This window comes from Chelmon rostratus, chromosome 17 (genome assembly GCF_017976325.1).
Source record: "Chelmon rostratus isolate fCheRos1 chromosome 17, fCheRos1.pri, whole genome shotgun sequence".
Taxonomy (NCBI): domain Eukaryota; kingdom Metazoa; phylum Chordata; class Actinopteri; order Chaetodontiformes; family Chaetodontidae; genus Chelmon; species Chelmon rostratus.
The window spans coordinates 8,624,910-8,642,224 of NC_055674.1; the positions used below are offsets into that span (position 1 = coordinate 8,624,910).

General features: G+C 40.1%; 1 protein-coding gene across 1 annotated transcript; it reads right to left on the reverse strand.

Annotated features, from left to right (window-relative positions):
* Positions 1-225: 225 nt before the first annotated feature.
* Positions 226-16,675, reverse strand: lmx1al (LIM homeobox transcription factor 1, alpha-like). The gene is made up of 9 exons (XM_041957465.1): positions 16,632-16,675; positions 14,621-14,709; positions 13,538-13,727; positions 2,686-2,918; positions 1,845-2,008; positions 1,596-1,673; positions 1,381-1,501; positions 1,123-1,278; positions 226-383 (listed from the first exon to the last, which is right to left on the reverse strand). The coding sequence occupies exons 1-9, from the start codon at positions 16,673-16,675 to the stop codon at positions 226-228; spliced, it is 1,233 nt and encodes a 410-aa protein (XP_041813399.1).
* Between the last annotated feature and the right edge of the window lie 640 nt (positions 16,676-17,315).

Consider the following 17,315-nt stretch of genomic DNA (forward strand, 5'->3'; position numbering starts at 1 on the left):
ATAATGGTAACATTATGCAAATCTGCTGCAAACTGATATTAGGACTACAGTATGCCTGACAAGTAATTATTTTGGCCTGTGATGCAGTAGAAGCTCAGAAATGTGTTTGGGTGTTGGCATTTTCATGGAGAGTGGTCCCACAGGCATGTTGATGGACAGACTCCATTAGCTGCATCTTTGAGGTGAAAGGTGGAACAGGAAGGGAAAGGTGAGAGTTTATAAGGGTCAGGAGGTGAAGTAGGAGTTCTGCATGGAGTAGAGACGATCAATGGGGTTTCCCACTCGCCCTGGCAGAAGACTGCCGTCCCCAGTTGCTAAGAGGCAGTCTCCAAGGTGACCGAGGCTTCCATCGCTGTCCAGATCATGGAACACTGTCTCTGAATCTGTGATGAAAAAGAGCGAGAGTGTGCACAGCTGAAGTGGACTGATTTTTAATTAGTATCAGAAAGCAGAGAAGAATAAGTAAAGAATATGAAAGTAAGCACTAATGTTTGCTCAGAAATCAAAAGCTAATGGACCTGCCAAATAGACAGTCGGCCTGGGCAGTTTATTCTCACATTTTAACTTATCCATGCCAACAATGTGCAATTTCTTGTTTCAATCCTTGTGCATTTTGTCATATTTCCCAATACTTGCCATTGGCAATATATTTTTTTATAGTCTTTTGTATAAAATGTTCATATATATAGTATAAAGTTATTTTGTATTTTCCATTGCCTTGACTTTATTTTTATTGGTGCTGCCTGTAACCCCAAATTTCCACAGCTGGGGATTAATAAAGTTGATCTTATCTTATTTTCACAACTGGAAAGGAGAAAATGTCCTCCAAACATCCTCCTATCCGCTGCTATAACATGACTCCTTTGAGTTTAAATATTGCATATTTGCCTCACTATCTCCCACTGTTCATTTTCTAAAAAAAATTAACAATGCAGCTTTTTGATGAGTGTGTTAGGCTCCATTAAACCCAGTGGTTTGGAAGAAAGCTGCCATTTATTATAGCTACCGAGACTAACTTGCCAAATGGCCTCAAGACTTTGAATTATGGTTTTGACTTTCATGAGCATAGGGGAATAATATTCATTTTTCAGGGACAGTTTCAACTTCAACATTGTGTCTCACCATAGGAGTGGAGCTGCTCACTGTTCAGCTGAGGCGGTGTAAGCCCATGTCTAAATGGCTCTCCACCGTAGATGTTGGGGTCCAGAGCGAGTAGCTGCTGGCGTGGCAGCGAAGGATACCCCAATATCCCATCCATGCCATGGGTACTAGAGCCATCTGTGTAGTGATGAAAATCTCTTTAGTCACACCATTTCTTCATCTATTCTTTAAATCTTTGCTTATTATTCTTGATTCTGCATTGGCACTTTAAGCTCTTACCCTCACTGTCGTCATTGCTTTGGCGGCCCCCTCTACTTGGTCCTCTCCTGGTCCCTCCCAGCTGCTCTTGTTCCTGCTGCTGCTGCTGCTGTTGCTGCTGTCTGCGAGCTATCTTTTTCATCTGAGGCACAAAAATGCACAATCTCTTTATGAATTTTCTCTGTGTGTTCATGTGTGAAACAAAACCTGTCCTCAGGAAATGTATAAACTCTGACCTTGGCTCTCTGGTTTTGAAACCACACCTGCACAACGCGCACTGTGAGTCCAGTCTCAGCAGCCAGTGTCTCTCTCACCTACGGATTAGAGTATTTTTAATGTTTTTAAAATACAAACTTTACAGTGAAAAACAAAGCTTAAGATTGATTACTGTGCAGAACATAGATGCCCATGAACAATGAAGTTTGCAAGGCAAGGGAATATTTTGTGGTGGGAATTTCCATTATAAGACAAGCTGGTCCACCCACCTTGCGGCAAGGCTTAGCAGACACTTCAAAGGAGGCCTTGAAAGCACGACGCTGCTGTGTTGTCAAGATGGTTCGTGGTCGTTTTGAACGCTTGTGCTCTTTGCTTTCATCACCACCTTTCCCCCCGCCGGAGCCTCCTCCACCATCCTCATCCTCACTTTTTACTGAACAATTTAAGCAGATAAAAAAAAGAAGAATGACAACAGCCTATTGGAGATGGTACATTTTCATACTTCCTTAAATGGAAAAGAAGTATTTAAACTGAAGTGACTGCTAGCAAAAGCCTGATTGTTTTTTTTTTAAACCGGTCCCTTGTTCAGTAGGTAGTGAACATCTGGAGAATAAAACAGTTGCTAGTGTTCAATGCCAAATTATTCTAGTGTGCTGGAGGTTCAGCTCCATATACTGTAAAAAATTACCAGAATGCACTCTAATACCAGCGGGCACTTCTGCTACACTTTCCAAACAGAAGTAACATTATCTGAAAATGAAGGATGACACAGGAAACTCCGTTGCCATGTGCCATTGCCAAGTAGTTCTATTGAACACTATAACTTATCTCAGTGGTCGCTGAGCCAGTGACCGAATCAGTGCCTGAGATCCAGTTCATACTACCTGCTGAACAAAGCTTGAGACGTAGCCCCTTACACCTCTATTTGCCCTTCAGGAGCTACTCACTGATCTGCAGTGGAGGAATGTGACTGAAATTGGCTGTTCTGAAAAATAAATTGAATGCACGAACGTAAAAGAGAGAGTTTTGCTAAGCTGTATGTAGAAAAGCAATTTTGAATGGATTGCCATGTAGTTCAGGCAAAGCAACCTTGTATCAAACCTGCTTTACCTGATTCAGTTGGTGTGGGACTAATAGCAGCCAGCATTTCCCTCTCCTTCTCATAGTCCATGCGGCAGAGCAGCTGGCCTTCTTTCAGCACAAACTCATCACCTCTTTGCAGCCGGCGTTCACACTCACAGCAAGTGAAACAGCCCAGGTGATACACCTGGCCTTGCACACGCATGATCAGCTCTGAACGTCCAATCACCTGCAGGCAGCCGCTGCACTTTCTTACAAACAGCCTGGAGGTGCACAGAAAGACACATATGTCAGCTTATATGTGAAGGATTACTACATAAACTGTATTGTATTACATGGCATTGTGGGAGTCAAGGAGTGAAGAAAAAGAAAGGTGAGGTAATTGAAGATGGAGGCACACACAAAGAGCTCCGATACATTTACCCTCAGCACAAATGATTCTGGAGATTAGCATAGTCTCTTAATTAAAGGTCGTATAAACATTACCCAATTCACAGAGCAACAAGGTGAACATCTGCTGAGAGGAATTACAGTAGTCGGCATTTTTATATTGTATTTTCTTTTCTCCCTCATTGCAGTAGGTGGCAGTAGTTAGCTTGTAATAAGAGAGCTGCCTGCTGTGAGTCTTTCCCTTGCAAATCCTGAAATGTTGATATCTGTTTGATGGGGTAAACTCCAGTCTATCCCATATCCCACCCACAATCTTAAAGTACTTATTTAACACTATGAACAAAGCTTAATAGAGGGGCCTTCTCAGGTCCATTGCTTTTCCCCATGACCACTTTCCTCCTTTTGTCCACCCATCTCTCCTCCTGTGAGATGTTATAACCCTTCAATTTCTCTCCTGCTTTACCATCTCTTCACATCCCTATTTCCATTCACAGGGCCTAAATCTCTGCCATTAAATTCCTCTCAAATCCCTGCTCTCGCACTTGGTTTCCTCCCCCTCCCTCCCCAGTATTTTCTGCCAGCATTCCCAGTTCTCCCTAGCGCCCTCCCAGCCTGCCTCCCCAGTTCACTGAAACTAATAAAGACAGGATTAATTAGATTGTTGTTTAAACAGTGCGATGGCCAGACAGACGCTGTAAACTCATAACCAGGGATTGGGGATAGCATGGGGTTAATCTCTCTCCTCTCACTTATGCACACTAAAACACACATTCACACACAAACATAGACACTCACACACACTTGCATACGCACACACAGGCATGCACACAGACATTTGCACACACTCACCAACTGAATATCACTCAGATATTTGCTAGTTACCGACACTCACCATAACATCACCCATCATGATGTTGGTTGTGCAATCTGCTATCAGGAAATAGCACTGATACGATTGATCACCAGAATATAAAATGAAGACTTACAAGTTAAGTCAGAGAATAGATGTAAGAACAAGAAAAGTCTGTGGATGCATAAATAAAGCAAAACACAAACAAACTGGACCAGAGGGAAGGGAGGATGAGAGGGGCGTGAACAGGGGGAGGAAGGGACGAAGGCAGAAGTGTTGACGCTCCCTGACTGAGTGATAGAAAGGTGTTGCTGCCCAAATCTGGAGTGTAAAGAAGGAGCCAGGTCTGCACATTAGAGCTCCTAATCTGTGATTCTGTCCCAAACGCAGCTGCTACGGCTAATCTTTCTCAATCCATCTGCCAAACGCTCCCCAAATTCCCCAAATGACAGTGTCGCTAACTTAACATCATAATGCAAACACAAGTATCCCTATAAACAACCTGAGGCAAATCTATTGTGACAGAGCTTGTGTTAAAAAGGTTGCTAAACCCATTGTCTTATAGAAACATTGCATTGCATCTTAGAAAGACGCTTCTGTACTGTAAAATATCTGCAAGAATCCACATGACAATCATAATATCTGGCATCTAATATATTCAACAAAGGCGCACAATCACCTCTCTGCTGTGTGCAGCCTCAATCTCCTGCCAAACACTCCAACACCTTAAATGCTTCCTTTCACTGTGAGCAAAATACGACAGAACATAATTGTCACAGGATTGCTTGACATAAGACCGATGGTGTTGGCTTTTAAGTCCCACACACCCTAATCGGGGTGTACACAGCACGGTAGGAATTTACTCAACATGGCAAATGAAGGCAACTTGGGGCAACTGCCACAGAGGGGGGTCTGTAAGTAGATCAGTCTAATCCCTCTAATAGAAGTATCATTCACACTGCCCCTGACCAGGGAGTAGCTTCCAATAAATCAGTATGGCCATGATGGTTATAGAGCTGCCCCCCCTCCAAAAAAAAAATTTGGAGGGGTTTATAATAAATTTATAATAATAATAATAATAATAATAATAATAATAATAATAATAATAATAATAATAATAATAATAATTATTATTATTATTATTATTATTGTTACTTTCTCTGTGTGTTCCAATAAATGTATAGATTGCCATTGCTTTTGCACGGTATGTCTGTAAAGTTACAATTTTGCCTAATTTTATTTTCAAATTTGTCATGAGTCAATGAGTTTAAGATGATCCAGTTTCAATAATGTTATGGAACCACAACGAAAGCATGACACTTTTTGAATATTCTAATATAGCAGGCAGATTGATGCTCACATCAGGAATTAGTGGAAAAAAGGATGTTTGTGTGACAAAGACCCACAATACAATACAAGTAAATCTGTGTGAATGTGAATGAAATTAATTTTAAACAGCTGACGTTTAGACCAGCTGTGAACTATTAGAAAGGATATTTTGAAGAGGAGTTTGCTTTGGATTCAGAGGGCTTTCCTTCATGGAAATGATGTGGGTAATATTCATATGTACAGAATTATACAGAAGAGAAGTGTATGAGCAGACAGAATACTGTCTACTTGTGGGCCTCTGAGGTACAAAATGTCAGGATCTTTGCCTGCAGGCACCATTATTTTTGGTGCCTTGGATTTCTGAGGGGTTAGGGGGCACAACTAATTACAAGCTCACTGATTATGAGATCAAATACAGAGAGACAAAAAAAGGTGATGTAAGTATTAGGTGGTTATAAGCAGCCCTTTCCTACTTGCTTATTGGAGATCCTAGGCATACAAACCGAATAACAGAATCTTCGTCATCTCCCTAAGCTGTGTCATGTGGCGTTGTTTTGCCTGTGAGCTCCAACAAGCACGACATTGTGTGGACCACAACACAATCATTCCATAAATATGTATGTGTCTCAGAGCGATTACAGTTGTTGTGCTTGCTTTCATAATTGCTGAATATTTATACAGGTACGGTTTTGCTTATACTCCTATTGCACTTGGTTTGCAGTAGTTGCATGTAAGCGTGTGAGAACTTGGACAGATTAAGGCATCACTCTGAAACTGTGCCTCATCAAAGATCTACCAGTGTCACTCATTTTGATGCTTAGCCTATATGCATTTCTGCCTCACAAACATACAATATGGTGAGATATTCATGTACAAGCTTGTGACACCCAAATACGTGATGTGTTCAGAATGGCCGCAAGTGTCATACAAATAGGTGTTTACACATTCCCTGAAAATGAAGGTACATCCAAGGATTCATGTGATAGATGCAAAAAGAACAAATGACATGGCAACAATCTTACTTTTAGGTTGTGTTCTTTTTGGGATCCATTTCTTGATGTGTGTGTGTGTGTGTGTGTGTGTGTGTGTGTGTGTGTATGTGTGTGCGGATGTGGATGTGGATGTGTGTGTGTGTGTGTGTGTGTGTGTGTGCGCACTTTCGGCGGATATTGCTCTGTGAAGCAAAATGGCTCAGAGCCAGGGTTCAGTAATCACATCATCTCCTTTTATTAAATCTCCCTGCACTGCTTCTGTGTTATTAAAATCTCCCAGCATTCCCCACGATACTCACTACCCCTGCCACCACTCACTCACTCACACTCACACAAATACACACATGTATATAAATATATATATACAGTACAGTCTCACACACACACACTCACTCACACACACACACACACACACACACACGGGTATATATACAGTCACATGCACACATAAACACAAATATGCACAGTTTGTGTAAACACAGATAAGGTGCCTGGGTACAAACATCAATAAAACACTGACAGATGCTGTCATTTGTGCACCATATCCATCCAAGCATCACTAAAGTAACATCATAAACAGTCCTCTCACTTAGTGAACGCTCTCCAAAATTTGTAAAACCTATGTAATAGTTGTTTTCTAATGGCCATGAGGGCCTGCATTGTATGGAACACTTCTTTAGTGGCATTTTTGCACAAACCCTCAGCCAATCTCACAGTTATACAGTTACATGTCATGACTCTCGCTGCAAATTGTTCACACTAGTAATAAGACCAGCTCTACATGAGAGCAGCACTGACGCCTGTAGTATTCAAGACCTAATGTAATGTACCTGTGTGAAGTAACAACAAAAACCTTGCATGGTGTGCATGGTCTGTGTCTCTGGGTGTGTGCGATTTACACCTGATGCTACCAAGAATGAATGCTATGTGTGAGGATATGGATGTGTGTTAGTGTGCATGAGTGAGTGGGTGTGTGTGTGTGTGTGTGTGTGTGTGTGTTAGTTTAGATAAAACAGTTAATCCCCAGGCCACCAGAACGCAATATCCTGTCTGCCCGTTTCTCATTTCCTGTCTGTCTCTGGCGGAGTGGGAAGCAGCGGGGAGGGGGTGGTGGGGGACAGCGGGACCCGTTGCCCCAGAAACAGGAGATACAGCCGGTCGATTTGAGAAAAGTCTACGCCGATCTCCCTATCTCTCCCTCTCTGGTGCGACCCCCTATTCTCTCTCTCTTTTTTCCTCTCCCTCTCTGCTTTTATTATCTCAGATTTAATAAAGCCAAGGCGAGCAGCTTGTTCTGCCATGAAACATTTATTAGCTGTCTGTTATAAAATTGTTGTGGGGGAGGAAAGATGATGGGGTCTCATCTCACATTATGCAAAAACAGTGGCAATATCACCCCCTCCTCTCACACATACACATGCACCCAGACAAAAATCTGCCCCTCCCTGCAGCTGTATTCCTACCTAAAACTCTCAGACCCCTCATCTTTACCTTCTTTATCCCATTTAGAACACTTTCTCCAGTGGTGAGATTTCTCCCTGATGTTCTTTCATTTATACCATAAAATCTGACTGTTCTCCAATAGCACACCATCAAAACACAAAAACTACCCCATCCCCACTTTCCTTTCTGCTGGCACACCCCAACCATCATCTGTTGAGCTGCAGGTTTAGCTACTTTAAGGCTCTTGGGTAAGAGAGGCGTGTTTCAGAACCACATGCATTTTATGTAGCCTCTCACTGGGATTTATATATACACTACAGTCCTGAGCTGTCAGTGCTGCCATGATTCAGTTATACCTGCACTGAACCACAAACTTTTCTTCCCCTCGCAGATTCATTGTATGAGCAGAAATGTTTAACTATTTAAGCATATCTTGCTCTAATAATTTTGAGCAATGCAGATATTTTTGAGAATTTCAGGGAGAAAACAATTGTGTCATATTTTGGCGAAGATGCATTACTGATGATTTTTCCTGCTTTTTTAAACATAACTTTTCTTTGCTGTGAGTACCACATACAAAATTCCATTCACCTTTTCTCCATTTTTAGAGGTGAATATCTCAAAACCTGTGCAGATACAACCAAAACTGTCTTCATGGCTAGACACCATTAGAGTAAGTTTGTTGAACAGACATTTTACGCAGTGACAGTTTCAGTATTCAGACTTGATATATTAAAAGTAATCAATTAATATGGCACTGACTCATTACCCAGAGTTGAGGTGCTAGCTGACGAGGATAAGGGCTTGCTGTCCTTCTGACGTGTCATTGCATAATTCTCTCTAATAGTATTTCCCTGCAGCCCAGTGTCAGGCCTGTCATCACAGGACAGCCACAGAATGCTGGGTAATTAGCATTGTACCCAATCAGCCTCCCCACCACCTCCTCCCATTCCCATCCCGAGACACAAAGAGGCACTGAGGGAGGGGAGGCGATTAAGAGAAAACAAGGGATAAATGGGGAGATAAACTGTTTGGTGTCATCGCTGCCATCAATCTCAACGAGAACGAAATGAGGTTTGGAATAGAGAAATATTATTACAAAGCAGACAGTGATGAACGAGGTAACGGATAGAGAGACAGGGAGAGGAATTGTGGGTGGGGTGGGGTTATGGAAGGAAGAACAGGGGTAGAAGATGCAATTTCTATCCTCTGTCTCAGTGTTTCAGAGCAGCAAGTCTTGCAAGTTCACTCATATAAATGCACCGTAACTTGAGAGGATACTCTGTCAGGACGTGGGTGTTAGACTCACATACAACTACCTGGTCAGCAGAGGGAGATTCCATAACTGTGGCGGCGGGGTCTCCCTCTTTCTGTCTGCAAAGAGAGGGTTTGTAAACCTAGATGTAGTCTCAGTGCCCTCCACCCCACAGAGTGAGGTATTAAACCCAAGGTTTAGTGAATATCCACCCTGGTGACCTGTTTTTCACAGGGCTGAAGCTGCCTTTATGGGGCTTACAAGGGAGCTTGCATGCAGGCTCCGCACAGTCAGACTACCCTCCATTCTGTCTGGGCTCAGCACTATTGACCAGTCAACACTGGCCTTATACTGCTCAGTTTGGCAAGGAACCATAATGTGGAAAAAAAAAAATGAAAAAGTGTGTGGATACAGAGGATGGAAGACATCACTGATGCATGCTACTCAAGTGGTTTCATTGTCTTATTTTCAGTCAGAGTAATATTTAATATCCTGCAACTTTTATTCAAAATATACCATATTCCTACCATGGCTAATTTAGATGGTCAGAAGCGTCAAATGTTAATTATTACTACTCAGACTTTGTTTCTGATGTAGTAAATTGCTTTCCATCCAAATCTTTAATGTTCTGCCCATCTTGCATCAAGTGATGCATTGCACCCGTGCATAAAAACATCCTGATGGGAATTTGGAGACTGTGGAAGGAGGTCTTGCCACAAAATTGTTCTATAGCCTCATGCTGAACATCTGGTCCATAATAACATGGAGTTCCAGAAAATATCTTGAGGTTTCAAAACAAAAATAAATCCACAAGAAAAATCCACAAGATGCACTTGAGTTTATTGTGTCTAAATCCCCTCATTTCCATAACAGATTGAGACCAGGGAATCTCGAAACTGAAGGCACACCTCCTGGTTTATTACATAGATACTGATTGGCAGTAGAGTGATCGCTTATTTTTTACAAGTTTAAGGTACTGAATTTGAATATGACTCACGACTGAACCTATATTCTACATAGGTCTATATAGTGCTTTAATATGTGGATTAAGGTTATGTGCTTCACCTTAAAATGTTTACTGTTATACTGAAACTTGACACTGGCTTTTTGATCATCAGGGTGATCATTTTAGCATGAAGCAAAATTTCCTTGGAAAACATTCAACATGCAAATGTTGAATAAACTTTTGCCTCGGAGGCAGTTTAGCACAGATGAATGAGGGTGGGGGATGGGACACATTTCAAAATTAGATTTATCCTCTCATATGAATTGATAGACATCACGTCTTTTTTTTTTTTTACTGAATAGATTAATCATGAAAAAGTCAGAGATATCTCCCCCAAAACACATTTTGTATTTTTCTATTTCACTATAATCTTAGAAAACAATCATGTGCAAACAAATGCAGAGGGTAACAGTGCTGCACGGTGTGGCCTTTGGCTTATGCTGATCAGTCAGGGAGGAGAGTTCTGCCTGTCTGTGTGCGATGGGTGATATCATCAAAGCAAAGTATAAATCAAAAATATTTGGACAAGCCAGAGATACTGCACCAGGGCGAACTGGAAAATAGCCCAGTATGAGCAAGAAAAGCCTGCAAGATGTGGTCTTACCATGCATGTATTAATTTCATCCACACATTCTTCAAAAATAAGTCAGTTATTTTAATACCTGACGATCAGTGTGTGTAAACATCTGCCAGTTGATCTGCCTCTTTTAACCATATGCCACTAAAATGGAACCAAACTTCAAGTAAAGGGTTAAAAGAAAAATAAGCATCCCCTAATAAATGTATGAATGAGTACAATTTTTATGCACGTTCCAAATGGTTATCTGTTACAATGCACACACCTGCTCTAGACGGGGGGTGTGGGGGGGTGTAGTGTAAGGCGCCGATGGACAGACTGCAGGGAAAACAAGGAGACATTGTTGCTGATCCGCTGAAGGTCACAGGCAGCACTGTGTGCCAAGTCTGGCACTGACTCACACAACAAGGCAACTATCCATATGCAATGTATAGGGGACTAAATCAACACCATAGTGAATGAGCTGCTGACTATTAATTTGGATCTACAATTACAGTCATTACACGAGGAGAGCAAATACGGTTTTTCATTACATCACTGAAAATGAACCCATGTGCTTCATTTATGATAAGCTATTGCCTCCACGTTTCCCACTCATTTTTCCAGATAAACGTCACACAATGGGACTTTCATCAGCCAGTTCCTCTCTCTCTCTCTCTCTCTCTCTCTCTCCCTCTCTCACTGTCTCATTCTCTCTCTCTCCTCCAGATGTCAGGTACAGTGGGAGAGTCTGTGCTGCTGGATGCCGTCTGACACTTTTCAAAACAATGATAACAAGTTTCAGGCTCGTCCTTCAGCTGTCTATGCCTGGAGCTCCCACTGCAGGCACACCCACTGACCGCAACACACACCAAACAACTGAAACAATAAGCACACACGTGCTCACACACACACACACGCACACACAATATGTCCTCCGAAATTACCACAGAGTTAAAACATCAAACAAATGGGACATTTTTACATTTCACAAAGCAACAATCGACCGTGTGTTATTGTTTTACATTGCGGCTTACTGGTTTGGTATGGAGGATGGAATAGCAGTGCTGTTAAATGAAAGGAGATTGTGAACATGAACAGTGTAGGAATGCTCCTATAAATCTAAGTCCATTGTTGCAATTCTATGAGCAGACAAACAAATCTGCAACATTCAACTAAAAGTAATAGTCAGTAAAAAATGATGATAACTCCAGCAGGGAGAAAAGGGGCTCCTATGCTTTTCCATATGTGAACTCTCAAAGTAGAACATATCATGTGGCAAGAACTTCATATTAATCATTGATAGTCCCTTAAATCCCCTGAAGTTAACACCATATATTCTATATTAGTGTGTTACAGAAATACCTATATCACACTTGCCTTCAGTCAAATTTTCACATTTAGTTTTTATGTTTTGCGTTGGTGCAATTAAAATGAAACAGAAAATTACAAAAATTCCATTAACTGTATTCACACTTTTAATTATTGAATCAGATATATTCAGTATCTTGACTGCAATCTAAAATGAAGCTATGTAGGTACGCGTAAAGCTTCACTACTCTTGTTTGTAATGACGGACTTGTGGGTTTGAACATGAATTTACAATATAAAGCAAATTTTTGTTAGATATAACTTGGTGGTAGTGGATTGAGGTCAGCTGTAATTTTTTCCTATATTCTCTCAAAATGTCATGAATCAATCAATAGTAGTAATTGCCTGCTTTATAAATTCCAGCTACATACATCTGTCTTCTTTCAGATGCATTCTTGTTTTTTGTGATTTTAATGTTTTTTTTTTTTTTTTTTTATCAGACTTGTGCCATGCTATGACTTTCTTAAGTGAGGGTCACTCCTAACACTGCAAATACTAACAAATCTTGACACCTACATTAATTTACTCAGTAACTGTCAAATGATGCTGACTTGTATGGTAACAGCCAGCTGTTTCAGCCTGAAGAATGTACTGTGCACTATGTAAATCAGATGTGGTCAAAAGGGATTTTGTCTGGATTTTTTTTCCAGATTAATGCTTTTGTTCTGTTAAGAAAAGGGTTTGATGAGGTTATTCATTAATTACTCTCATATTAAATGTGGCAGAGACTGACTCTGAGCAAAATGCTGAAAATAAAAGGCATGTTTCTTCTACCTCTGACTTATTCCTCATCACCATCTTTCATATGTTGAGAATTTTCACCAGTTCACCTGTTTTTATATACATGTGTGTGTTTATATACATACACACATAAGTAGTATATACATTTATTATTTGTGTATTGTTTCTTCATTATGTATGTGGCTTGGATGGTCATTTCATCTTTTATGATTTCTTTTTCAATATAATGCCCTCGTTAAGCATTTTGTGACTGATGTCTGTGAAAAGCACTGTATAAATACATCTTACTTACTTACCTACTTAAATAGCGATCACATCCATATCAAATTACAGTCACTAAAACTTGGCCAGCTCCAAAAACACAATTTTGATCTTTAAATCAACATAAAATCTGAATTTAGCTTCCTCTTGGCTTGCAAACATGGGTATTAGGAGGATGAGTGACATCACTTCAACTTGCCTTTGATTGGAGGAAATTGTGGCTTCACAAGAGAAACCATTTCCCCCTCTACTGTAAATAAGAACTTGTCGACAGATTTGAGAAGCAAATATTTCATCCACTGTACTTTAGCCTACTACATATTGGTCAACTGGTAGTTTTCAAGAAGATTCACATTATTGTGAGACTATGTTTTAGCAGCTAGGCCTACTCGTATCTTTGTGGATTAAGAGTTTAATATCGAGATAAACCTTGAAAATGTAGGTGTAGTTAGGAGGAAATATGCATCTCCAAAATTGATGAATACCCTTGCTCCGGCTCTGAGGGCATGTATTTTTAATTACTAGGATTTTTTTCAGCCTGTAGATTATGTCCCTCAACTGCTTTTATTGCAATCTTAGTTTAAATAAAGGGTTTGAGTACTTCCTCCATCGCAGCCCGATTCTGCAGCCAATACAACAACAAACAGTGAACCCTACTTTGTGAGTGAGTGTGTGTTTGTGCTCTTACTTTTCATAGTCGTGCTTGCAGTACAGCAGGCGGTCCCTGCAGTAACAGGTCCCGGTGAGCGCGCTCAAACACACGGCGCACTTGACACAGGTCTCGTGCCAGGAGCGCTCGTTCACGCGCAGTAGGAAGCGGTCGGCGATGGGAGACTCGCAGCCCGCACACAACTCTCCCCCTCCCCTGTACTCCGGACCTGGAGGGGTTCAACGTAGCAATGCGTGAAGAGAGACAGGCAGGGCCGAAATCAAGCTGTTTAAAATACTGAGGTTATGAGTTCAAGTCTCCACAGTGCAACCCCACCCCTTAAGGAACTGTTGACTCTCCAAATTTTCCTCATTGCCATCTGTAAAACACTGTAAAGCATGTACTGTTTCAAAGATTTTTTTTTATATAATACAATACAAATTTGTTTGTATATTTTACATAATTTGTCACAGAATAACTGCCGTCCCCTTCAGTATTATTATCAGACTGTGTCGGGTGTATTCAACAGGCCAACGTTTATGGACACTATTTGATGTTTAAATCTCAATCTATTATAAGTCCTTAATAATAATTTATTTCTAAATGGACTTTGGTATACTAGTGGTTCATTATATCCTTAAAAAAATCATAGTGTTGTTTTTCATTCCAGTTGGACGTGAAAAATGTTTTCAAGTCTCAAGTATTGTTGTTTTTAACTCTCCTTAATATCCAGTATAAGTTATGGTCAACATAACAAACGCAACTTTTTGTTTGCCATTTTTTTTCTTCCTTGAGTCCTTCGAATATTCCCGTAATATTTTTGCACGATAGTGAATTCATATAAGTAATCAGTAGCGATTTATTTATTTATTTATTTTATCACACTTGAGGATTCTTTTCCCCTCCAATACAGATTGCATTCCAATAGGGATTTATAGTGCTCAATAGTGAAATTGGTAATGATGGTAGTTCTGTTATTTCTCCTATGTGCTCTTTATAATAATTATAAATTATGTTTATCCTTGCCTTGGTATCCTGATAATATTTGTCTATGGTGATCACATTTACTGTTTCATTGCAAGTGTATTTCGTTCGTGCTTCATGCAACAAATTGACACTTACCAAAAGGCGTTGAGGATGGTGGCTGCTGCAGACAGGACTGCTGGCTTTCCTCTGTTTTCATCCCTTCTCTCCTTCCCTCAGTGTGATCGCTACCAAAAGACAACAAAATGCACCACTTCGTTCAGCTGAGCCGCAAGTCCAGTTGAAAAAGGAAATTCGTGTGACAAAATGTAGGCCGATGCACGCAGATTATGAGACCCAGTCACTTAGGCTAAATTAAAGTAATTTCAGGGCGACATTTTAAATGACCACAAAATAGATCCAACATTACTCTGAATTCCGCACACTCACGAACAGCTTGGATTTGATTAAAGTTATTAGAGGCAGAAATAACAATGATAACCCATATAACGACACTTATATTTGATAGAGATCCAAATAAAACAATTACATATGAACATCAAAGGTTAGACCATCATGTCACCTTTATTTTTGAGTAATATTAGGCTACAGTTCAGGGCCATAAATCTAGTCAGCTGCTTTTTTAAGAGTGCATGTCATCCTTTAAATAAGAGTAAACATAATAAATGAAAATTAAACAGAAGTTATAAAAAGGATAACATTTGTGGAAATACCAGAAAGTACGTATATCATTTTCCATAGAGAATCCCAGTAGGCCTACAATTTTAATCATTTTTGTTTATATATTTTGGAAACCGTTATGTTTTGAGGGTTTTTTTTTTTCAAAAATTAAGGCCAATAATGTATTTATATTAGTTGTAGATTGCTATTCTAATTTACACAACTGTTTCATCAATGTGACTAAATGGAGTACGACAGAAGAAAAATTAAAGACGCTGACGGCATTTTGTATCCTGCGAAGTTCAATTAAAATTCGACAAATTCAGAGAAGAATAACTTGGCTAAGGAAACAGGGAAAAAAATCTGTAATTGTTCTACATGCACTTGCTTGCTGTGGCCTTGTGTGGTATTTATTTTTATTATGTTGGCTAAATCAGTAGGTTCATCACAATATTCATGTGTTCAGTTGGATTTTTTATTATATTTGTAAAGATTCCTAATTTTTCCAATACATTTTTTGAGAGGCTTGGACAGTGAGTTTGTAAAATCCACTAAATATTAAATAGGCTATTGAATATCAGGTGATTGCTGCATTGCCACAGAAAATTAAGTAATGATATAAAACCAATGAATTATGCAAAGGCAGCTAATCTGGTTTGTTGTTTTGCCTAATTGTGGGTTGAATACATTACTGATATATTTGTGTAATGCATCCACAATTACATGTTGAGACTAACAGCCTGACACTCTGATAATGACTACCGGAATAAAAATGTTCAAAAAGATTTCATTTACTTTGCTACTCGTCACCTGGAGCTACAGTTTAAGGAAAAATAATTGCCATGTCACATGAGGATCAGTGGATCTCTAAATTGTTTTGTAAAGTTGACGTCAAATTGCAGAGTAGGTACAGACTGACATCAAGGAGAAAGTATAAGTCTTTCTCGGTTGGAAGGTAATGGACAAGCTTTTTGTTCTGAGGAATTAAAATCAGACCAAGCAGAGAAAATCTGTTATGATGGTTTGGTTTAAAAAGATGTTGAAATGGCCAGGATTGCCCTCGTACTATCAAAAGTAAAAAGTTGAGATGTTAAGCTTGTGTTTGGGTCCAACCATTGGGTGTGATTCCTCCACTCACGAAACAGCTAAACTTATGTGATAATGAAATATTATCCACAATAAGCATCGGACCAAAGCAACGTATTTGAACCATGAACTGAAGCTCGCCACCATATAACATCGGTTCTTTTCTACGCTATCTTCAGCTATTTGTTTGAATCAACAGACCAAATCAAAGATCATAGTTAATCAGATAGCAAGGTCACCGTGACTTTACATTTTTTCCGTTATTTTTTTTCACCTGAGCATTTTAAAAAAACACCCCACACCCCTGCAGTGATAAGACACACACCAATTCAAGCAAGAAAATGCCTTGGAAATCACAAGTCTGTCCTCACTGACAACCTGTTCTTGGCTTGCGGAGTCCTACCTTGAGGTGAAACACACTCCTCCTGAGATCTCGGTTGGCAACATTAAAACCTGGGGAAACTTTCGGCCAGTACTAAACGAATCAGACGCGTTTACAGATTGTTCACCTGTATTTCACAGTCCGGCGCGCATGCTGCCTACGGTAAAAATCCAAATACCATGATGACCCAAACTATTGTCTATTGTCTCTCCTGTTTTCTCCGCCAGCCTGTGTGCGCTCTGACTTGTTTTGTGCGTAAAAAGGCGCAGAGGGAGGAGATGTACGGACAGGGAGGGAGGGAGAAGGTGCGGAAGATGATGGGGGAAGATGAGCGATGATGCAGCCTATTCATAACTGAGATGAGGATGATCTTCTGCGTTTGTGTTCAGTGTTAGACGGAGACTTTAAAGGGCGCAATTGATACGTGAAAAGACTTGCTGTGAGACATTAATCCCAACCCACATGCGAAAAGATCTATTATGATCCTAATATTTCGTTATATGCTTAAACTGCCTGATTAAACTGAAATGTTATCAAAAAGGACAAAGGCAAATGAAGATGAAAGCAGCTAGAGTCAATCATAATTCTATCTAGACATCAGAAAATGTTGCCTGACTTTACATGTCACTGCACTCCAAACTGAAACAGGTCCCAGGATGAACAGGTTGATGTGGAAGTAGGAAAAGTGACATGTCAAAACATGTA